Source organism: Emys orbicularis, chromosome 14 (assembly GCF_028017835.1).
Source record: "Emys orbicularis isolate rEmyOrb1 chromosome 14, rEmyOrb1.hap1, whole genome shotgun sequence".
Lineage (NCBI taxonomy): Eukaryota > Metazoa > Chordata > Testudines > Emydidae > Emys > Emys orbicularis.
Window position 1 is genome coordinate 25,102,140 of NC_088696.1, and position 24,786 is coordinate 25,126,925.

The following is a 24,786-nucleotide window of genomic DNA, read 5'->3' on the forward strand; positions in this document are numbered from 1 at the left end:
TGAGGGTGACCTGGGAAGCAAGGGAGGGTCTTCTACTGCAATGCGGCTTCCGCCCTGGTCCATATGCAGCTTGCCTGTGTGCAGCAATGGTTCCCCCCGCCCCTCGCGGCACAGTGGCGCGGACACGTTAGCCTGGCTGGGACAAGGACCACGGTGGCTCTCCTGATAAACCTGCGCAAGCGCATTGCACACGTTCTGGATGAGACATTAGAGGAGATTACCGAGGCCAATTCCCGCGATGTGATAAACCACATGAATGCACTATTCCGCATCTAGGCATGCATGCCTAACCCTCCTCTTCCAAAGAGCCCGCACCGAAAAAATTCCTTCCCGAAAAAAACCCCGCTTACTGGGAACCTGCTCTTCTGTTTGTCCTCCACCAAGTACCGGCCCGCTGCGACTGGCTACCTTCCTCCTGGCTCGAGAAGAGCTCCTGGCTGCATGGCTCCAGGGATTCCAGGGTGTCTCCATCCGGCCCACCACCATCACTCCCGTTTTCCTCCTCCTCCTCCTCTTCCTCCCGCCCCCCCCACACCGGCTCTGAAGTGTCCATGGTGGTGCTCGGAGTGGAGGTGGGGTTAACCCCAAGTATCGCATCCAGCTCTTTGTAGAATCGGCAGGTCGCGGGGGGAGCACCCGAGCGGCCGTTTGCGTCGCGGGCTTTGCGGTAGGCACTCCGCAGCTCCTTCACTTTAATCCTGCACTGCAGAGCGTCCCGGTCATGGCCCCTTTCCATCATGTCCTTTGATACCTTCCCGAAGGTATCGTAATTCCTACGGCTGGAGCGCAGCTAGGACTGGACAGCTTCCTCCCCCCCAAACACTGATGAGGTCCAGCAACTCACCATTGCTCCATGCTGGAGCTCGCTTGGCGCGTGGAGGCATGGTCACCTGGAAAGATTCGCTGATAGCACTCCACGCCTAGCTGGGCTGAGCAAACAGGAAGAGGATTTTTAAAATTCCCGGGGAATGTAAAGGGTGGGTCACATGGTTGGTTACCTGAGGCCAGGGCAGTAGAGTTTGAACTGATGACCAGAGTGGCTAGAACAGGCATTGTGGGATACTGCCGAATAAGTCTGGAGGCCATTCACAGCGCATTGGGCGGCCACACTGGCGCCGCAGCGCTGCAGCGGCAGCGCAATACTTGCTATTCCTCTCGGGGAGGTGGAGTACATGTAGCGCTGCAACCACGGAGATACAGCGCTGCAAATGCCTTGCCAGTGTGGACGGGGAGTGAGTTGCAGCGCTGGGGGTGGCTTTACAGCGCTGTAACTCGCAAGTGTAGCCAAGGCCTGTGTCACACTGGTGCTCATAATCTTAGTGAAATGTATGTGTGGATATATTTTGGAAACTATATTTGTAAGGCCTTTTAGGCTTGGCTACACGTGCAAGTTAGAGCGCATTAAAGCAGCCCCAGGCGCCCTAACTCACGACCCTTCCACACTGGCAAGGCACTTAGAGCGCCTGGACTCTGTAGCTGGAGCATAACGCTTGCCGCACCTCGGCTGAAACGCCCCAGCGTCAGTATGAACGAGGTGTTCCATTACTGCGCTTTGATCCCATAATCCCCTTAAGTCAAGTGACCACTCTTGTCATTGTTTTGAACTCGGCTGTAGGAATGTGGCTATGCCCTTTCAAAGCTCCGTTTCTGACAGCCGGCTGCTTATCTGCTCCGGGACAAAGCAAGCCATTAGTGTGGAATGTGCTGTTGAGAGTGTGTGTGTGTATGGGTCTGCTGCTGTCTGAACTTACAAGACAGCATGCTGACATGCTCTCAGCCCCCCAAAAACCCACTGCCTCTCCCCCCACATACACACAACACAGTCCCTGTCACACTCCACGTTTCAAAAGCACGTTGCAGCCACTTGCACACTGGGATAGCTACCACAATGCACTGCTGTTTGTGGCGTTGCAAGAGCTGCTAATGTGGCCACGCCAGTGCGCTTGAATCTGACAGTGTGAACACACTGCAGCGCTTTCCCTACTGTGCTCTCCGAGGGCTGGTTTAACTCACAGCTCTCTACATCTGCAAGTGTAGCCGTGCCCTTAGTTAAAGGCAGGTCACCCAGAGGTGTAGCATGCCTTGAGACAGATTCCACCAAACAGGAGGTGGGAGACACTTATCTCCTTAGCTGATCATTGTGTACTGTGTGTCTTACAATAGAAGTCTATTTGCATACTGAGTCAAATGCTAATGAAAAGATTGTTGGGACTTCAGAAGGCAAATTAACAGGAAGAGGTAAACAGTGGGGGATGAGGGGACCCTGTTTTAGAGGTGAAGAACAAAGGACTGGGCTAGTATATCTAGGGGTGCAGAAAGATGTGCTGGGGGAGACAAGTTGCCAGCAGGCTTGATCTCATGAAAGGAGAGTCTCAGCTATGCTGGTTGACAAACACTGTGAGAAGGAGGTGGGGTAAGCAGTACCTTATTAGACAGGAGGACAGCTTGTTAGTTGAGTTTAAGCTTTAGAATTTGTGTTATGATTTTGTTTTATATGTAACTCTTGTTTCTAATATTTCTGTTTTACTATCCTATGAATCTCTGTGTTAAATACATTAACTTGCATTCTCTATAAACAAATCTAAGTGCTGTGAGTTAAGCGGAGCTGTGATCTGAGGTGTAACTAGTAAGCTGTGATGTACTGTTCCTGTGGGAACTTCTTCGGATGCATAGAATGGAACATATATTGAGGAGATATATATACACACATACAGAGAGCATGAACAGGTGGGAGTTCTCTTACCAACTCAGAGGCCAATTAAGTAAGTGGAAAAAAAACTTTTGAAGTGATAATCAAGCTAGCCCAGTACAGACAGTTTGATAAGAAGTGTGAGAATGCTTACAAGGGGAGATAGATTCAATGTTTGTAATGGCTCAGCCATTCCCAGTCCTTATTTAATCCTAAATTGATTGTATCTAGTTTGCATATCAATTCCAGCTCAGCAGTCTCTCATTGGAGTCTGTTTTTGAAGTTTTTCTGTTGTAAGATAGCCACCCACAGGTCTGTCATTGAATGACCAGACAGGTTAAAGTGTTCTCCCACTGGTTTTTGAGTATTATGATTCCTGATGTCAGATTTGTGTCCATTAATTCTTTTGCGCAGAGACTGTCCGGTTTGGCCAATGTACATGGCAGAGGGGCATTGCTGGCCCACGAAAGCTTATGCTCTAATAAATTTGTTAGTCTCTAAGGTGCCACAAGTACTCCTGTTCTTTTTGCGGATACAGACTAACACGGCTGCTACTCTGAAACTGGTCATTCTATGAGTGTCCAGTGGATAAGGGTCTGGACACTGTGCAGGGATGTTCTGAGGACTCAGGGGTTAGAGTTTGGCTATTGCTAGCCTGGATGAGGGACAGCAGTACCCAGGTGGACTGAGAGGGGAGTGCTTGAGTTGCCTATGGCTGGGACAGTCAGCCTTGGCAGGTACAAAGTTTCCTCATTCTAAGGGCAGGTGTCAGGGATGCCTCACAAACCTGGCAAGTGTCACAGTTGTACCTGTGTAACTGAGAGCAGAATTTGTTGTGTAAAATTTTTTTACTGGTGAGAATACAAGAGCTGGAAGGAACCAACTCCACTTGCAGATAGCTGAGTTTGCAGGCTGTTAGAAAAAACACATTTCACATGTAAACTGAACAAGCTTGATACAGAAACATTAAAATAATAAACATAGTAGCCCACAATGTAATTTTTGTGGTCTCTTTCCAGAAGTAAGATTCACAAATGAAAAGTAGACTGTCTATTGCAGGGGACACTTAATGAGGTTTTGCTCTATTTAAAAAACCGAGATGACAAGCCCCTGAATTTTAGTACACAGGTCAATCAAAACCAGGTGCTCTGTGTACAGTAACTGTAACTGTAGCTGTAATAGAAATTCAGAAAATAAAGGAAGCTTTTTAAAAGCAGGTTGCAGGAAGTTAAAAGTTCTACTTTCTCTGCACTGTTTGGAAAATATATCTCCGGGGGTTGGGGAGGAGGGTTGGGGTGTGTGTGTCTCTTTCTGGTTTCCATTTCTTTAATGTTTATTACAATGTATCTTATCAAATGTTTTGCAATACAGTGTTTCTTCTCTTTCCCAGAATGACCATTCTCCCTCCAGTAGAGAAGCTGAAGATTGTGCTGGAGAAAGTGAAAGACTTCCACATACAGTTTCTTGAAGAATATGCGTGAAAGAGATGCAGACTCTCTTTTCTCCCCCCCGAAAGAAAATGCAGAACATGAACAATATGTGCTGAGAATGGGCTGTTCATCTAGTTAACTGCATTTACAATAGATAGAGCCCATATGTGGCTAAAACTTACACTTCTTCCTGAACAATTAAACCTAATGTCTGGTGTGGGAGATATTGCTATACAGAGGTGGGTGGGAGGGGGAACATGAAGAGGGAAGGTGAAGAGAGAGTCTTAGTAGACTATTTTGTGCCTTGATTGGAAGTTATATTCTTGACTTACACTTCTGGCCTAGTTGGTTGTGGAGGAAGTCACTTATGAAAACTATTGATGATATCGCCTTCTACAAAGCAGAAATGCAGATACCCAACATATTTGCTCAGAAACATCCATTCCCGTTTGAGATTTTACCCCAAAAAATCCTAAAATCTACATTCTGGGTGTGGTTGGTTTGTTATTGTTTTTGCGTATAAAGTGTTACCCACATCTGATCAAACTGGCAGTTGTTAGAATGTTCATAAAAATCTTTGGCAGATCATTTTGTGTGACTAAGTTCTGTTGCATCTGAACTTTACATTATTTCTAAATAAAATCTGAGTGGAGCACAGGCAGTTCTGAGGGCAGAAATAGTGCATATGATATATTGTGTTTTGAGTCTTAGTTTAAGAAATTGAAACTCAATGAATTATGACCACGAACTAGTTTATCCACACACAATTCCAGCTAGAGTAGACAAGTATGAGAGAACAGCATTGAGCTTTTCATCTCATAACCACTTTGTTAAAAAAATAAAAAAGCTGGAGTCTCCTGTTCACATATGCCATTTGTGTATATTGACTATTACAAGCAACCAACTTCAAAGCAAATGTGAACATCGTTAAGCCTTAATAATAAGGTCCAACACAAAAACTGTTAAAATTGCAGCACCTCTTGATCCTTTGAGAAGATTCTTTGGAACTGGATGATTAGGAGATTAGTTTTGGGAGAAAGAGTCCTTCACTTTTCTGGTTACTGGTTTGAATCTAGCCCAACTCTAAAGACTGAAAGATGCTTCCATCAGACAAATATTTGTATGCAGCTTAAAGGAAATTAATTGGTGATTTCAGTCTTGTTTCTAGTGAAAATGTCTGGATCACACAAACTACTGTGTATGGCATCCTCAGCAGGGAGGGTAAAGGCTGAATGGACATGGAGGGTTGGACACTCTGTACTTGAGAGGGTTCTTCCAGAGCAGGATGAGGTATGGTGGCACAACATTATGTACATGTTTGTACCACCTGTGCCATTCTTATTTTGTGGAGGAACAAAAAAGTTAGTCTTTAGGTAGGCTGTCAGTTTGGCACCTTTTGCCAGCACAAACACAGAATTGAAAACTCCCACTACCAATCACGGAGGTACTAAGTAACTTCAAGTTTTGTCTGAGTAGTTTGTGCAGATCCCTGTTTAGCGACAGCATCTCATTTATCCAAATCATTAATTTAGATCTCATTCTTTAGGAGTAAATTAGAAATCTTGTTTACTAACATCATTTTGTTAGTAATACCTGGCTCAGCATGTGGTGGTAATAAGGAAGTTAAAATCTTGGGAGTTGAATTAAGTACAGGGACAAGTGAATTAACACATTGGATAAAAGGATGCGTCAGTCTAGTGTGTTAAGGATAAAGATGATTATTGGCCATATCTCTTACAACAGCATCAACTGGCCTATAGAATAGTACTGGAACAGACTGCACTTAGAAACTATGAAAATATCAAAGCATGCCCTATATGGAATGAATCAGTGGCTTCCTTTCAACTCCTAATGGACAAATATCCAAAACGCAACCTCAATTGAAAATGGTACATTGGGGAGCAGTGTTGTCATAGAGGCCTGGAGCTTGAACTAAACTTTTAAGTTTGGAGACATGGGTCTCATCACATCAGTTGTATCTTTGGGAAGGCTGGGAAAGCTTGTGTTGCTGCTACCCATGGATAAACCGAACGCTTCATTTGCCAGCTCTGTGGCATCTTTCATAAGCACTAATATAACTCTATACAGAAATGTAAAAGTAAAAACATGTAATAAGAGGTCAAAACATTCACATTTAAAGAAAAAATAAAAATTATCCAAGAAATTAAATTTTTTCTTGCTGTTGAATTTAGCACCCAAGTCAAATCTGGTTTGGGGCTCACTGCTTGGAAGTGGCTGCCATAACCAACATGTAGTCTGAAAATTCTACAATCTAATAATGGAAGTTAGTATATTTTTTTACACTTTTGTAACAGCAGCTTTTTTTCATGGGGTAGTATTTGTAGTCTAACAAACCAATAGATTTTATATTTACCTTGTGTTTATACCTGACATTCCTGAAAACAATCCAAGGTTTACAACATACTAGAGACATTCTATATGGGTGTTGAAAGCTGCTTTTTTCCCCCAGTCAGAGCAGCAGTCCTTATAGGTAACTTTTAAATCAAGGATAGTGACCTAATTTTAGTTTTCTAAACATTATATGATGGTGCCTTTTATGTTTCTGACATTGTAAGGGAGAACATATGGTTTGTTTTGATGCATCTCCTAGAGAAGGATGGGGGGTTTCTACTGTTCATCCACAATATTAGTATGTACTGTGGCAAGCTACAGTATACAGTTATGTTTTTGTGGAACATAACTGAAAAACTAAGAAACAAAGACTTACATTTTCATTGTCTTCAATGTTTAATCAACAATCTCTACTTTTTAATGCATGTTTCTAGGTTTCATTTACCTACAGGTGCTTCTTAATACTGTACTTAGATTAACTTAGATGTATCCAAGACTTCAGAACAATAAAATAGATGTCAGAGATGTGGTAGTATTTAATATTCTGGGTCATTTGAAACCAATTGTCCAGTTTGTATGGTGAAATATTTATTAACTCCATGGTCTCTCACTATAATAAATCATTTCATCAACATCATGTATGGTTGATTTCATACTTCCTCAGATACATCATTCAGTGCACTTGTCATAAACTTCAGTTAGCAAAGTTCCCTCTTTTCCGTGCACATAGAGCAGAATTTCACTCCTGTAGATGGCGTTAAGAATTAATTCAAAACTGAAGGGGGCTGATGTCAGAAAATGGTACTGAAGTCAATTGGCAGCATGCAAAATTGGGCCTATTGATAGAAGACAAGAAATCTATACAATAATTAATTTAAAAAAAACCCTTTAGTACCTTTTAGAAATACAAAACCTGGGCTGCATTGTATTACATATGAAACTGAGTGCAGCAATTAATCTCTAGAGCTGTTCCTGGAGCCAGGGAAGAAAAGGGGGCTAGATCCTTGCAAGTCAGTAGAGGAGTCCTACTACTTAAGCAAAAAGCCAGCCTTTATTTCCCTAAATACCTACATGTAAGCCAGCAAGCTATAAAGTCCTTGCCTATCATCCTCTATAGAAGCTCTTCAGGGAAATGTGGTAAGGACTTTTAGAGCAGTAATTATGTTTATCATCTGTTTGTAGTGGGGTTAGCATAATACCATCCTGATTCTAATGAATGATTTACTGAATAAGCAATTTAAACCACATCAGTTAAAGAAATGGGGCATCCTAGTAACACTTACAAATTAACTATATGTAGTTAAGTGTTGATGCTGTAAAAGACAGAAAAAGTTCTCTGCCTTGATCATGCAGTATAATGAGATAGACCTGGTGCATGAGAAGGAAATCCATCTTGGACCCTTTATTTGGATTCCTTTCTAAATCCCTGCTCCAAAGAGCTTAGAATCAAGCTGTTAATAACATGGTATACTCCAGCCTGCTAACATAAAACAAAGAATTACCTATCTTCCTTTATTCTTCTTTGCTGAGTAAAGAGGAAGCTGCCCTTATTTCTGCAGTTTGAAGTCTATATTTGTAAGCTGATATTAAGTCAAAGAGAGTAGGAGGAAAAGGTCTGGCAAAAGAACTAGGTAAACAAATGTATTAATGGGACCATTGCCTGTGCCCCAAACTCATAATATTAAATAAACAAGTGTCCAATCACACACTCTTCTTTACATTATTATGTTTTCAGATTAAAAAATAAAGGTGAGGAGGGTTTATCCCTCCTCCTCCTGGGGAGGTGGGTTGATTCCCAGAGTAACCCCTCCTCGGCCCTGGCAGGGGGCGCTCCCCGGTGTGACCCCTCCTCTCGGCCCAGGCAGGGGACGAGCGCAGCGCTGAGCCCCGTGGTCCCTGCGTGGGTGTGTCCCGCCGCCGCGGGGGAGGGGAAGCCCGCGGCTATAAGCGTTCCCCGGGCGGGCGGCGCGCAGGTTGCGGCTCTCACTCTTGCAGCCATGCCGCCGAAGAAGTACGTTGCCGCGGGCAAGAAGCGCAGCGCCGACTCCGGTGTGGAGACAGAGCGGGGCGCGCTGACCCAGGAGCAGAAGGACCAACGGATCAGCCTCTTCCTCGGGGGCTTCAACCAGCAGGGTGAGGAGCTGCCCCGCGCCGGCCCGGCCCGGCCCCTCCCCGCCCTGAGCAACGGGCTGTTCCCAGCGGGACACTTGGGTTGGGGGCCGAGGCTGGTCAGCTGCCGCTTCCCGGGGGGTGGTGGTTGCTGGGTCTTCTCCGTTCCAGGCCCGCGCATCTCCCGCTGTCCTGGGGGCGGTCGGCAGGTGAGCCTCCGTGCGGAGGGGCTTCGGGGCGGCCGCTCTCCCGCCACGGACGGGCTGGCGCAGGGTCTGGGACTAAAGCTGCTCACCAGTTATTCGGCTTCCTGGGTGTTTGGTCAAATCTGACACTTCCCCCCCCGCCCCGCCCCGCTGCAGGGCCAAACCGGAGCATGTGGCCTCCCCTCAGCAGAGTAACTCGGGGGGGCGCCGGCCATGGCCCGCTCTGCATAGTGAGCTGGACGCTGTGAGGCACAATCACGGTTACTGAGGCTGGTCTCCTGATGCCAGTTGATTGGTAGTGTGACGGAGGAAGAGGGATATTTATCTCACACTTACCAAGTGCATCCTTGCTCTTGTGCTGGGATGCTCCCTGTGGTATGAGCACAGAGTGGCCCGCTTCCTATCCTCCGCTAAAAAGGGAGGCACATAGCTGAGAAAAACAGCACAACTTCCAGTTAGAAAATACTTCTTAAATGTTTGGTTTTGTTTTCTTTACAATCCCTTCCTAGATGTATTTCACTAAGGCTGGTGCCCTAGAAGGGGAAATGGAGAAACACTTGAAAGAAAGACACAGTGACAAATGGAAACTCATATTTAAAAAAAAAATGAACAAACATGTGGGCACCAGTAGATAAAGTCTGGATTTGTGCAAACAGGTTGTAGATAATGGAGTTAGCATCTTCATAGAATTCATGGATCAGTTCATGTTCTTAGGAATGTGGAAACTTTCCATCTGCATTTTCAACTTAAGGATTGGGGCACAGAACTACCCTGTACAACTCCTGTTGGGATGACTGTTGTCTGCAGAACTAATAAATACATGTATTTACATTTGATTTCTATACATAATCAATGTCTAGTTAAAAAAAAACTGCATGTGACATCAGTCCCGATATGTAAGCCTCCTACTGACGTTATCAGAGGCAACAAGCTGACTTATTATAGTCTAAGGATTTCTAATGAAATTAGTTGAACTAGACTTCTTGGAACTATTCCATTAAAAATCAACAGAGGCCTTCTAATATTTACTGACCATCTGCACTGAAACCAATGGGAAATGGCTACTGAAGTCTACATTTGATCAGATCAGTCTGGCAATTCAAGCATCTTGCAATACAACAATAAAGAAATATAGCTTTGGCAAATGCACAACTTACTAAATGTTAACTTTTGATATTGTAAACTGCCTGTCAAGGCACCTAATGACTAACCACCATTAGCCTTCAAAAGAGGCCAAACTACTAGTTTAAGTTGCTGAACAGCCATAGATTTGTTCAGCACCTTTGAAAAATCAACCCTTAGACTTTTTCTCCTAGGTATGACACTACAAATTGGTTTGCTAACTCATATGCAGGCAATGATAGCTTTATCATCCCTCTTTAAATAAAGAAATACACTTTATTTACCTGAAATGTTGTTAAACTTAACTTTATGCAATCTCTTTTCTTCCCTCCACTTAATGGCTAATCTAGGACTTTTCTTTCTGGGAAAGTGTGTGTGTATGTATGTAAAGTATTGGACTGGGATTTAGAAGATCTGGTTTCAGTTTGTCTTTGTAACCTTGGGCAAGCTGGATAATCTCTCATCTATCTGTAAAAATGGGATGGTATTTCTGTATTTTCCAGGGGTGTCCTGAGGCTTAATTAATAATGGTGAGATGCTTGACTATTAAGGTGATGAGGTCATGTAAGTTCCTAAATAAGGATAATGGTAGTTTTAAAATGTTGAATTGTTTACCAGTTTGAGGACACCCAGATTCTAGGAACATGTGGCATTGCATAACTTAAAATCTACTTTGAATTAAGCTGAACTTCTAGTCAAACTGACTGACCCCTGTAAATACATGATCTTAATTCTTTGACTGGAACAAAGGAACTATCCAACAGGCAAACTATTAATGAACTTGGAAGTGTATTGTACACTTAGCAACAGGTTTGTTTTTTTATTTGAAGCCAAAGAGAATCTTCAAGAAATGAAGGAAGGAATTGATTCACTTTTGCAAACAGCTGAGAAAGCGTTTAGAGTGGAGTTATTGAAGATGCCAGTTGCTGTCAGAAAAATGAAAAGAAAAGACTTGCTTAGTAAGTGTGGTTTTCTTGGAATGCATGCTTGTAGACAGCATGGATAACACTATCTACGTTCATGTCTTAAGCGTAGCTCTAAACCTCCCTTTAGGCCAGTGTTTCTCAAATGGGTCTGTGGACCCCTGGGGATCCCCAAGGGTACTCCAGAGCTTTCGTTGGGCCCTGCTGATCAACTCCTCCCCTTTCCTCCCAGCGCCTGAATGCCGGGGAACTGCTGTATCTCTCAGAGGCTGCTGAAGCCAAACCTGGAGATTTTAGGCACTAAAAGTCCAGAGGTGCAGTGGGGGTAAGGCAGGCTCCCTACCTCCCCTGGCCGCTGCGCCATTCCTGGAAGCGGCTGGTACGGCCCCTGGGGGAGGGCCAGGGAGTCTCCGCACGCTGCCCCGGCCCGAGCGCTCACTCCACAGCTCCCATTGGCTGGGAACTGCGGCCAATGGGCGCTGCAGGGGCAGTGTGTGGAGACCCCTTGACCCTCCTGCCAAGGAGCCACTGTCAGAGAGATGTACCGGGCGCTTTCGGGAGCCACCGGGGCAAGGTGAGCCCAAGGCAAGTTCTGCCTTGCCAGAGCCCGCACCCCTCACCCCCTCCTGCACTCCAACCCCCTGACCCAGCCCAGAGCCCACACCCAAACTCCCTCCCAGAACCTGCACCTCTCACCCCCCCCCGCACCCAAATTCCCTCCCAGAGCCTGCACCCCCTCTTGATCCTAACCCCCTGCCCCAGCCTGGTGAAAGTGAGTGAGGGTGGGGGAGAGCGAGTGATGGAGGGAGGGGGGATGGAGTGAGGGGGGGTGGAAAGAGGTGGGGTGGGGCCTTGGGGGAAGGGGTGGAGCTTGGGGGTCCCTGAAAATTTTTAAATCAAAATGGGGGTCCTCAGGTTGCTGAAGTTTGAGAACTGCTGTATAGACTGTTATTTGCCTATGACTTTTTGATAAGCTACTTCCTTGATTGAGTCAATTTATTAAATTTTAATTGTGATGCAATCATAGATAAAGACTAGAAATTATTATTATGGTCAGCTAGTCTGACCTGTATAAAACAGGCCATAGAACTTCGCCCAATAACTCCTGCATCAAACCCAGAACTTCTGTGTGAGCTTCTGTATATTAGAAAGACACTTTGTGTAGATTTAAAGACTCCAAGCAATAGAACCCTGTGCTATCAAATCTTCTCACCATGTAAGTAACTAGGCTTAAGACAGTTTTGATTCCAACTTGTACTTATGAACATAAGCATCGACTCCGTGGGTTATCCGGGGCTGGAGCACCCACGGGGAAAAATTGGTGGGCTCCCTGCCCCAGCTCACCTCCGCCTTGCCTCGCCTCGCCTCCTCCCCTGAGTGCGCCGTCCCCGCTTCTCCACCCAGCGCTTGCCGCCGCAAAACAGCGGCATAACAAGCTGTGGAAGGGAGGAGCAGGAATGTGATGCGATCAGGGGAAGAGGCGGGGCTGGGGTGGGGATTTGGGGAAGGAGTCCAGTGGGGCGGGAAGGGGTGGAGTTGGGGCAGGGAATTTGGGGAAGGGGTTGGAATGGGGGTGGGGCAGAGGCGGGAGAGGGCAGGGCAGGGATGGAGTCGGGGCGGCGAGGGGGCGCAAGCACCCACTGGTGCCAGGAGAAGTTGGTGCCTATGCTTATGAAATAATAGCAGCAATTCAATCTGTGATAGACAACAGCAGTAATTTGCTGCTATAGGAATATTGGTTTCAGAAGTTTCTCTTCCCAAGTGAAACTCTTATATGGAACCAAATAAAGACCAAAACAGGATATGCTTATGGAATCAAGGGTTAATCAAAGTGGATTTGGATGCCTCGCTTCTGCTAAAATCCTGGTCTAAAGTAGTTATAACTGTGACTAGTGCCTTAAATGTAAACTTCCCTTCCCTTTCAGTTACAAACCATGTTTTGTGGGACTGTACTTAGCTCCTTTAGAGGTATCAGCACCCTAGAGTAGTGGGGAAAGCTGGTATCTGAGCTGTTGGCCTTCAGAATTCAAGGAATCATGAAACAAAGGGCTTCTCCAGATATTGAATTAGTGTATGGCATATTGGGGTGTAAATCTACAGTGCACAAGCTTTCCACACACTAACTGTCCATATGCACCCTGTTGCTGTACACCAAAAGTTCCCAAGTGCACTTTGACCTACTCCAGTGCAGCAGCAGGGTCCACATGGATGGTTAGTGCATGGCATGTTAGTGCTCTGTGGATTCACACCCCAGCTTGCTGTGCATTCTCTCCACCGAGACAAGCCCTAAAACTCTCTTATAGGGCTTGAAATTGTACAAATGACATACCACTCCAATCAAGGTCAATTTTTTGCATCAGTTGTGCACCACAACTTTCTCCCCAGCTGCATAACTTGTTCTCTTCCAGTATCCGGGGGTAGCTGTGTTAGTCTGTATCTACAAAAACAACACGGAGTCTGATGGCACCTTAAAGACTAACAGATTTATTTGGGCATAAGCTTTCGTGGGTAAAAACCTCACTTCTTCAGATGCATAGAGTGAAACTTACAGATGCAGGCATTATATACTGACACATGGAGAGCAGGGAGTTACTTCGCAAGTGGAGAACCAGTGTTGACGGGGCCAATTGGCCAACACTGGTTCTCCACTTGCGAAGTAACTCCCTGCTCTCCATGTGTCAGTATATAATGCCTGCATCTGTAACTTTCACTCTATGCATCTGAAGAAGTGAGGTTTTTACCCACGAAAGCTTATGCCCAAATAAATCTTAGTCTTTAAGGTGCCACCAGATTCCTTGTTGTTTTTGTTCTCTTCCAGGCTCTCTCCTTCATCTAGAACAGGAGTGGGCAAACTACAACCCGGGGGCCTCATCCAGCCCTCCAGATGATTTAATCCGGCCCTCGAGCTCCCACCGGGCAGCAGGATCCAGGGCTTGCCCCACTCTGGCACTCCAGCCAGGGAGTGGGGACAGGGGCTTGCCCCACTCTGTGCAGCTCCCGGAAGCAGCAGCATGTCCCCCCTCCGGCCCCTACACATAGGGGCAGCCAGGGGTCTCTGCATGCTGCCCCTGCCCCAAGCGCTGCCCCCGCAGCTCCCATTGGCCAGGGACTGCGGCGAATGGGAGCTGCAGGGGCGGCACCTGTGGACAGGGCAGCGTGCAGAGTCACCTGGCCCGTGCCTCTGTGTAGGAGGCGGAGGGAGCACATACCGCTGCTTCTGGGAGCTGCTTGAGGTAAGCGCAGCCCGGAGCATGCACCTCTGACCCTGTCCCATGCCCCAGCCCTGATCCCCCTCCTGTTCTCCGAACCCCTGTTTCCCAGGCCGGAGCAACCTCCTGCACCCCCAACCCTTCAGCCCCATCCCAGAGCCTGCACCCCCAGCTGGAGCCCTCCCCCCAGCCCAGAGCCCCCTCCCACACTGTGAACTCCTCATTTCTGGCCCCACCCCAGAGCCTGCACCCCCAACCAGGGCCCTCACCCCCTCCTGCACCCCAACCCCCAATTTTGTGAGCATTCGTGGCTTGCCATACAATTTCCATACCCAGATGTGGCCCTTGGGCCAAAAAGTTTGCCCATCCCTGATCTAGAAGCACATGGACCATAGTTAAGCAAATAGTAGTTTAAAAAAAACATATCCTGTTTACAGTGTTTTTTGTTTTTTTGTTTTTTCTTGTGTAACAGACCTGCAAGGAGGAGAGGAAGCTGCTGTTGTAGCTGCCGCTGTTGTAGCGGTAAGTGTTTGTAAATTGTAGCAGAACTTTAAATATGGAAAATCTGACAACACAAAGGAACTTTAATAGGAACATTTTTTGCTATTAGCTTAATTTAAGAAAAAAAATGCCACACAAAAATACATGGCAGGAGACAATAGCCTATAATAATGTGAAACTACTGCACATTCTCTGACCCTTTTAGGGTAACTTACAGAGATTGTTGCCACAACTTCAAGTTTAGTTATTCACTCCCATTCTGTCTTGTGCATGTGACTGAAAATGGATTTGCTAAACCTCATCTTTACCTCATGCTGGAAACTGTCTCTGAAAAAACCTTGTATCACTTTACTTTACGAACTTAGTCACCCTCTCCCCTAGGCTAACATAAATATGTATCTTGGGGAAATTTACTGATTGTACAGATCTCACTTCGTTCTTTAAATATCTTCTAGAATGACTGCTCTGTAGAGGACATTCCAAATACCAGGCTGGTGAGGAATTGCAGCAAAAGAGGTGAATGATTTCATGACATGGACTTCCTGTATCTGATCTATTTTTTTATTATTATTAATGGTATGAATTTAGTGATTGCAAAAGAAGTATTGTTATTAAGACTCCCTTTGGTACTCTGAGTATATAATTTATTACAGTAAAGCCTACATAAGAACAGCCATACTAGGTCAGACCAAAGGTCCATCTAGCCCAGTATCCTTTCTTTCGACAGTGGCCAAAGCCAGGTGCTTCAGAGGGAATGAACAGCACAGGTAGTCATGAAGTGATCCATCCCCTGTTGCCCATTCCCAGCTTCTGGCATACAGAGGCTAGGGACACCATCCCTGCCCATCCTGGCTAATAGTCATTGATGGACCTATCCTCCATGAATTTATCTAGTTCTGTTTTGAACCCTGTTAGCCTTGACCGTAACAACATCCTCTGGCAAAGAGTTCCACAGGTTGTGCGTTGTGTGAAGAAATACTTCCTTTTGTTTGTTTTTAAACCTGCTGCCTATTAATTTCATTTGGTTAACCCTAGCTCTTGTGTTGAGAAGGAGCAAATAACCCTTCCTTATTTACTTTTTCCACACCAGTCATGATTTTATAGACCTCTATCATATCCTCCCCTTAGTCGTCTCTTTCCAGGCCGAAAAGTTCCAGCCTTATTAGAAGTCCCAACAGATATTTGGGAGTGCAGGAAGGGGGAGGCAGAGTGGTGCAGCATTGTGTTGGGCACTGTAAATATATCTACTAAGAGATTACAATCTGAATAAAGGGTGGAAGGGAACACAGAGGTGAAGTGAGTTTCCCAAGGTCACAAAAGTCAGTGGCAGAGCTGGGAGTAGAATGCAAGTCTCCTGGGGAGTCCCATTCCAGTCACCTATCTAATGGACCCATAGGCACCGACTCCGTTGGTACTCCAGGGCTGGAGCACCCACGGGGAAAAATTGGTGGGTGCTTTGCACCCACTGGCAGCCAAGCTCCCCGCCCCCACTCACCTTGCCTCCACCTCCTCACCTGAGCACACCGCATCCCCGCTTCTCCCAGCGCTTGCTGCCGCGAAACAGCTGTTTCACGGCGTAACAAGCTCTGGGAGGGAGGGGGAAGGAGCGGGAACACAATGTGCTCAGGGGAGGAGGCGGGGAAGAGGTGGGGCCGGGGATTTAGGGAGCGGGCGGAGTTGGGGCGGGGACTTTGGGGAAGGGGTTGGAATGGGGGCGGGACAGGGGTGGGAGGGGGTGGGGCAGGGGTGGAGTCGGGGCAGGGCCGGGTTGGGGTGCCAGCAGAAGCGGGCGCCTATGGATGGACCACTCTGTCTGTAAAAGAATAAGTGATCACTCTGTATCTAACCTATCAGTCCTCATCCTCAAAGGAAACCTGCACACTTAAAAGATGAGTTTGGGAGTTTACATTCATAATCTTATTAAGACCATGATTTATAGTGTCTAGCAAAGACATTGGATTTATGACTTATTACAACAATCTATACCCCACTAACCCCCTTTAGTCCTCTGACTATAAGGGTGTTAATGGGCCACTTCACCTTGAATGGTCCCTTAGAATATGTACTAACTACTTATGCTAAACTGTCTGTCTGACCTTGTATTTAGCTGTGACACTCTTAGTACCTTTCTCAGACCTGAGCTCTGTGAAACCTTGTCTCTCTCACCAACCGAAGTTGGTCCACCTCATCTCTTTTTAATCTCAGAACAGGTGCAGTAGAAACGGTGCACCTCTGTCACAGTGGTCTGAACCTACTCTGGAGGGGGTCACTTCTAAGGGTGAGAGGGGTGGCTTGGTATCCTTGGCATCCCAGATATGTCAGTGAGGGTGGCGATCCATATATAGTAGTTATGATGTTGGGCACACTTGCACTCCACCTAAGCATTGAACTGAGTGCCAAATGGCCATCAAATGGTGGATTCAATTGCTATTTGTCTACTAACAGTCAATGTAGAGCTAAATGGACTTGTCATTGTTCCCATCACTGCAGCTATTAATATTCCATGTATTTCTAATCCACTTTGAATTGTCTTTTTTTTTTTTTTTTTTTTGTAGTTAAGGTAACTACAATTGTTGAATATAAAGATGAGGAGACTGTGCCTGCCAAGAAAGCATCTCAAAAGGTATGTGTTCAAGGAAAATAACCAGGGCTAGATCTGTCCTGAAACCTGAGGCTACCTCAGTTGGTCCCTGGTCAGTTGCCTGCTTGTCATCTTAAAATAAACTATTTAAAAAAAAAAAAAGAAAAAGTATGAACTCTTGTTCTCAATTCAGAATTAGCTGCGGTCCAATATGCTTATTTTAATTAATTAAATTTAATATAAAATCCTATTGTGAACTAGTTTTGTAGTCAACAGATAATGAATTAATAAAAGTATGTACAACAATCATTTGCTGTAAATTCAGCACTATTTTTTAAGTCTCCTCCTGAAATTGAGTAACTCTCTGGTAAGGGTCCATCCTGCTGAATCCATAGAGGATATGGTGGGACTTTAAAGTCCCTAACTTGATTTTTCTGTTTGTTTGATGCCCACCTTGTGTTCAGTAGATAGCTCTGCATATTTGAATGGGTTGTTTTTAGAGACCAACAGTGATAAAAAGCATTGCATCTGCATCAACTTATCCAATCTTAACTCTGTCTCACAACTCAGTGACTTGATTTTGCTCAATGACTTGCAAGTTTCAACTGGCCATTATGACATGGGTCTGCTCCCCCACATCCAGCAAAAAGACTTGATCTAGTGGTACAAGCATGTGTGTAGATGTGCCAAAATGGCTCTTTCAAAAACAGTGTTATGTGGTGTACTGACCTATCAGGACAAGCAAGACAGTAAACAGTTCTATACAATGAAGCCATAGCATAGGGATTTCATGTTCCTCAATTTACTCATCTGTAAAGTGAGTATAATTCCCTATTCAACATGGGTTTTAGGAGTTTTAAGTCTTCATCATCTGAAAGTCTGTCCTATTACATTTAATGTCATTTATTCTAACAATGCTTAATTTTTTATTTATTTGTTTTAAGGTGTCCAAAACAAAATCACTGATTTCTTTAGCTTCTGGCATACATCTCAAAGAAAACCACTCTCTTTCTAGGTATGACTATGATCTATAGTAGTTTTTGTAATTTTTTTTGGACTGAGTAGCTTTTCAAATAAATCACCGTGATTTTTAACTCTGCTAAGAAGAAAGCATTTAATGAACATTACACAAGCTGGATCAGATTTTATGTGATTTACTCCACTGAAGTAAATTTTAATCAGATAACTTCCGCCTCTTCTTCCCTTCTCCCCCCCGACCCCCATGGGGTGGCTGCTAAAGGGATATAGTGCAATCCATTTGAATGTATACACTTGTGCATCCAATTGTGTGTTTAATATAAAAATATCTAGTTAATCTTTAATTGCAGACAACGTTTAACGGAGGAAAGTAGCCTTTAGGTAACCTGACATGCTTCAGTTAACAAGAATAACAAACTATACAGTAATACTTTTGCTAATTTTAACATCTGAAAGGGATTTGCATCAATATCCGTAGTGGAATATCTATTTGAGCTACTTAAAGAGAGCCGAAGTCTACTCTTCTTTGATTTGCGAGTCAGAGGAACTGATATCTCCAGTAAATAGGTATAAAAATCTGTGCAATTATGTATTGCAACTGTTCACTTTTTAAGAATCTGAACGTCTACTAGTTCAACATACACCTTCTATCCTCTTCTAAAGTGTACTGTAGATGTTGAATCAACTCATACTGTACATGAGAAGAAAACTAGAAAGCCTTAACTAGGTTTAGTTATTCAGACTCCTAATTTAGGATTACAGATAATCTTCAAATCCACAAAATTGACCTGTAAAACTAGTCAGCTCCTTGGGTAGGCAAAACCTGTTGTATCAGTCTCTGGTGCATGGCTTTTCCCTAATGTTCAGTAGCATTTTGCTCACACCAGGTCCTGAAGCTAACTCTCTCTCAATTGTGTGTTTGGGGAGGGCTTCAATCCCTAGCTCTAAAACAATCTTTATGGGCCCATTAGGACCCAAAACTGGAAATGGCTGTTCTCTGGCTCTGGTTCGGATGTGGCCTCTCAATAATTCTTGTGAGAACTGATCGTAGGAAAACTCCCTCCACTTTTGATTAAAACTGCCAGGAGACTGAATAGGAACCTTCGCTTAACTGTGTCCAGATCACTGTGCTCTCTCAGCCAGTTTCTAATACAAATAATCCTATATTGCTTCTAGCCCCCTCTACTTGCATAGGCTAGATTCTGGTGGATGATATCTTGCTGTGTAAAGGACTTTACCTTTGCTGTGCCTCCCCACCCTGCCCTTTTTTTTAAAGCAACACTAACTAGATAACTACAAAGTACTGTAACATTGTCTAACTTACCAGTCTTCTGCTTAGGGAATTTAAAATATCTGCTTCATAACTGGAATTCTCTAGACTAAAAGTACTGTACTGTGTAAAAGCAAATGCTGTTTTTTCTGGCAGATCTGCATGCTCTACTCCAAATGTGAGGCATTTTAAGGCTCCTACATCTGATCGCACAGCTGCAAACTATAAATCTGCTCCACGTGTTTCTAGAAGGTAGGCCTTTCAGGTCATAGCACAACTGATCTCTTTTCTTTTTAAACGCTTACTACCATACATATCTGGATACCAAATAAGGAATGCTCCTTTGAACAAGACAATGTGAAGATCTTTGTAAATACAGTGTCTGCCACTGTAGGATTTTAGGAAAGGAAGGTGGCTTCTATCTGTAAAAGGGTTCCTGTTCATGGAGGAGGGTGGGGGAAGAGACTGAAGTGGATACAGTTTATACTTGTGCTGAAATTCTGGAGGTACTGGCTATGTTTTCATCGTTAAGGTTACCTTCTGAAGCTGGCTTAATGGGGCGCAAACTACTAGCTTTCTCTACGTGTTGACTATAGTTTACAGAAACACAGCAGTTTAGAAACAAGTTTTCAGCACTCTAATTTAGCTGAAATAATTCACTCTTGGTTGAAAGTACTTGCAACATTTAGTATAAATTTATACAAATACTTCTAATCGGTTAAACTATACATTGTAGCTGGAAAGGTTCTTAAAACTGGTAATTCTGAACTTGCTTCTGGCAAACACAACCTGCTGAATGAAGTGAAATCCTTTACAGTAAGATAGCCATAATCAGCCCTGAAGCCACAAAGTGGTTCACAGCATTACCCTGGCCTGCTATTATTCTGCCATTGTCAAGCGTCTGTCTCTTTCAGGTTAAAGATGCCTAAAACATTATACTTGCTCTCAAATATTGGAGCCTGCCTTTGACTACAGTACAAAATAATTTTAAATACAAGGGAAATATAGGAATTCCATGTCAGACCTGTCATCCACCTACTCCAGTCTCCTGCCTCTGAAAGTAGCCAACATCAGATGCTTCAGAGGAAGGTGCAAGAAACCCTGCAGTAGTCCAGTCCTGGATAATCTGTTGCTAACGAGTCTTTTCCTACTCCCTAATAATTAGATTGGCTTACTCGCCCTAAAGCATCAGTTTGTGTTCACTGTGATAACTGGAGACTGTTCTCCATGTAAATGTCCAATCCCAACTGAAGATTGATCATTGGCTTAGAATTTCTCAGTTGTATTGCACCCTGCCAGAATGGCAAAATATTACCTGATGGTGCCAATAAACACTACTACCTTCAAGATGTTAAGATGTTTGGGTTTTCTTTAGTGTTGGTTCTAAATGGTTTGTAGAACAAAGTAGAAAATGAGCATCCATTAAGTGCACCAGTTACGAAGCTGGCTGTTACTGAATCACATTGGCTGTAATGGCTCTCTGTAGGACATGAAAATGCAATTTATTAGAGGTGAAATTCTGTTCTTGTATTCCACTTCTAGACTACCACAAATGGCTGTCTCAAGAACTGTACCTATGAGAGAAAAAGTCCAAGCCATGTCACTAAGAAGTAACTCGGTGCCTCGGGAAAAAGCTGTTCCATTTGTTAATATACCTCTGGCTGATGGAAAGGTAGTAAACCTTAACTTTTCAGTTTCACTTGCTTTAGATGAATCTGTCTCTGGCAAATATATAAACAAAGGGGTATCTGGAAAATGTTTTTTTTTCCTGTCTTTGCCAGCAGTAGTAGTTGCTACAGTTAAGTGAGCAGCTTGTAAACAAAATGTCTCTTCAAAATGGTCACTTTCTGAAGTGAACATTTCTATTAACTTTCCATATTATAACAACATAAGAATGGCCATACTGGGTCTGACCAAAGGTCCATCTAGTCCAGTATCCTGTCTTCTGACAGTGGCCAATGCCAGGTGCCCCAGAGGGGATGAACAGAACAGGTAATCATCAAGTGATCCATCCCGTCGCCTGTTCCCAGCTTCTGGCAAACAGAGGTTAGGGACACCATCCTGCCCATCCTGGCTAATAGTCATTGATGGACCTATCCTCCATGAATTTATCCAGTTCTTTTTTGAACCCTGTTATAGTCTTGGCCTTCACAACATCCTCTGGCAAAGAGTTCCACAGGTTGTGCGTTGTGTGAAGAAATACTTCCTTTTGTTTGTTTTTAAACCTGCTGCTATTAATTTAATTTGGTGACCCCTAGTTCTTGTGTTAGGAGAAGGAGTAAATAGCACTTCCTTATTTACTTTCTCCACACCAGTCATGATTTTATAGACCTCTATCATACCCCCCCTTAGACATCTTTTTTTATCCAAGCTTAAAAGTCCCAGTCTTATTAATCGCTCCTCATATGGCAGCAGTTCCATACCCCTAATCATTTTTGTTGCCCTTTTCTGAACATTTTCCAATTCCAATATATCTTTTTTGAGATGGGATGACCACATCAGCATGCAGTATTCAAGATGTGGGCATTCCATGGATTTATAGAGAGGCAATATGATATTTTCTGTCTTATTAGCTACACCTTTCTTAATGATTCCCAACATTGTGTTTGCTTTTTTGACTGCTGCTGCACATTGAGTGGATGTTTTCAGAGAACTATCCATAATGACTCTAAGATCTTTCTTGAGTGGTAACAGCTAAATATTGCATTAGTGTCAGTCTAGTAAATGACTTAGAATCTTGTCCGAACACTTGGACATATGATGAAGGTTTCTAGGTATCATACCAATGACTATACTGACCAGGACTAGTGAGGTGAAATAAGCATTTGACGTACAGTAACTCCTCACTTAACGTTGTAGTTATGTTCCTGAAAAATGCGACTTTAAGCGAAACGATGTTAAGTGACTCCAATTTCCCCATAAGAATTAATGTAAATGAGGGGGTTAGGTTCCAGGGAATTTTTTTTCACCAGACAGAAGACTATATTATACACACACAATATAAGTTTTAAATAATTTAATACTGGTACACAGTGATGATGATTGTGAAGGTTGGTTGAGGTGGAGGAGTCAGAGGGTGGGATATTTTCCAGGGAATGCCTTCCTGCTAAATGATGCACTAGCAATTTGCTGAGCCTTCAAGGGTTAACTCTCACGGTCTACAAGGCAGCAGGAATGGAGGGAGGGGAGAGAGTATTGCAGACAGAGACACACACACTGTGTGTGTGTGTGTGTGTGTGTGTGTGTGTGTGTGTGTGTGTGTGTGTGAGAGAGAGAGAGAGATGCGCATTTCCCCTTTAAGTACACTGCCTTGTTAATTAGATCAGCTTGCTGAGACCGCAGCTGCCAGCAAGCTCCCTCTGTCCTGAGTCCTGTGGTGTGTTCCCCCTGCTCTATGGAAGATGGGGTAAGCGGGGTGCAGGAGCAGAGGGACACCCTGACATTAGCCCCCCTCTTCCTCCCCTCCCCCCACACAGCAAGCAGGAGTCTCAGGGAGCAGCTCCAAGGCAGAGGGCAGGAGCAGCACATGGCAGTGAGGGGAGGGACAGCTGCAATTGCTAGCCTGCTGGGCAGCTGCTGCACAGGGAACTTAGGGGAGGGAGGAGCTGATAGGGGGGCTGCTGGTCCACCCTGGTTCCAAGCCCCCACCAGCTACCTGCAACGGGCTGCTCTTCCTGCAAGCAGTGGACAAAGCAGGCAGTTGCCAAACAACGTTAGAAGGGAGCATTGCACAACTTTAAACGAGCATGTTCCCTAATTGATCAGCAATAAAACAAGGTTAACCGGGACGACTTTAAGTGAGGAGTTACTGTATTTCCCCTACGCCTTCACTAGGCTGTACGGTCTAAAATAACTGAACACTTGGGCTAAAGAAACTTCTGTGAATAACTTTTCAGTCTGCACTACTGCTGACTTTGAAAGATGGGATTCTGGCTGTGAAAGTTGATGGATGTTGGTTAGCTAACAAGACTGACACCTCCCTGTGCCCTGGGTGTGCTGAGAACTCTTGTTTCTTGAATTATTTCCACTTAGATTTGGCTCCTTGACCAGCAGTAACCCTAGTTTAATGGGCCATTATCTTGTGTTCAGAATGTCAGTCATAACTAAAGCCAGTGATAAGTTGGAAGGAGACATGTGCAGACTAACACTTTTTGGGCAGAATGTTTTTTTAGCCAATAAAGCTGTTAAACATATGCCTCAACTCAACTTCAGTGCATGGTTGTAAGAAAAACGGATATGGTGATTCACGTGAAACATGCTGAATAGTTTTATCTCAATTAATCACTTTGTGATTATGCTCAGACTCTCTGTTCTGCTGGTGAAGACCTCCATAACATCAATGTCGAGTTGCTTAATGATGACACAGTTCAGCATATTCATAATCTAGTGGTAAGTTTACAGAACCAGTAATTTGTAAATAGTCTAAGATTGCACAGAAGTCCTGGCACTTAGTCTTCAAATCATCTATGCAAGGAGCAAACTATTTCTAGTAAGGGAGAAATGTTGCTTCAACTTTAACTTACTTGAAGCAACATTTTTCCTTTACTAGGAAGAGACAGCCTTTGTTTAGGTCTATTTTATTGAGTCCTGTCAGTGACATTGCTTCTAAAGAAAGGGCAGAAGTCTTTCTTCTCCTCCTCATGTCTGTCTGTCTGCCTGCCGTGTGAGGAAACTCTGCTTTTCTCACTAATATGTGTCTCAATCTGCAAATCAAAACAGACAGCTAAATTTCACATCATGTATACTGATGGAGGGGATTGTACCTCACTCTCTGAATAAGAACTATAGGGGTCCCATCAAATCTGTACTAAGCTTGGACAATAACTCCTTCCCCTACATTATAAAGGTGTGCTTATATACCCCTCTCCAGGAGAGAAATTGTACTCTGTTGCTAAACATCACTACTAATTTAATGCCAGCTAATGGCCCTCCTCCAAGAGGTTATTGTAACGGGGGGTCTAAGACCTGGCTAATATGTAATATTAGAAATACAGTTGAAATATCCATAGTTATAAGTAGGTAATGAGTATTATATGGAAAAGTGACCCACCCTTGTAGGTAGTGGGACCTTACTTTAAGTTATATGAATTATAGCAGACTGAAGATTTGACAGCTACAATATGGCATGCCTCTGCCTCTATTGCAAGCACGGGGTGGGGAGGCATCTCTAAAAAGCTAAATACCAGGCAGCAGCTAGATTGTTCTGCCCTCTCTGCTAATCTGTACATTATCCTACTACTCTACTGCTGAAGATTTGCTTCTCAATTTAGCTGTCTTGCAGAGTTTAAACAACTCTAGTTTTAATGTCTGCCAATAAAATTGGTCTAAAATGGCTTTCTTTCCCCCCAGAGCCAGTTGACTGTTTTATGTGGAAAAGCAACAGTTAAACCAAGTTAATGGAGTCTACGTGCATATC

General features: G+C 44.2%; 2 protein-coding genes across 2 annotated transcripts in view; both read left to right on the forward strand.

The window, feature by feature from the left end:
• The window catches only part of GPT2 (glutamic--pyruvic transaminase 2), a 40,566-nt gene extending 36,175 nt beyond the window's left edge, over positions 1-4,391 (forward strand). The window contains exon 11 of the mRNA XM_065416670.1: positions 4,080-4,391. Coding sequence (XP_065272742.1) covers positions 4,080-4,170 — 91 coding nt within the window. The 3' untranslated portion in view covers positions 4,171-4,391. The remainder of the gene's footprint in view (positions 1-4,079) is intronic.
• Positions 4,392-8,468: 4,077 nt separating this feature from the next.
• Positions 8,469-24,767, forward strand: LOC135889055 (borealin-2-like). The gene is made up of 10 exons (XM_065416872.1): positions 8,469-8,604; positions 10,739-10,867; positions 14,513-14,562; positions 14,997-15,057; positions 17,097-17,164; positions 18,067-18,137; positions 19,527-19,622; positions 20,913-21,042; positions 23,673-23,759; positions 24,720-24,767. Exons 1-10 carry the CDS (start codon positions 8,469-8,471, stop codon positions 24,765-24,767), a joined length of 876 nt encoding a protein of 291 aa, XP_065272944.1.
• The last annotated feature ends 19 nt before the right edge of the window (positions 24,768-24,786 follow it).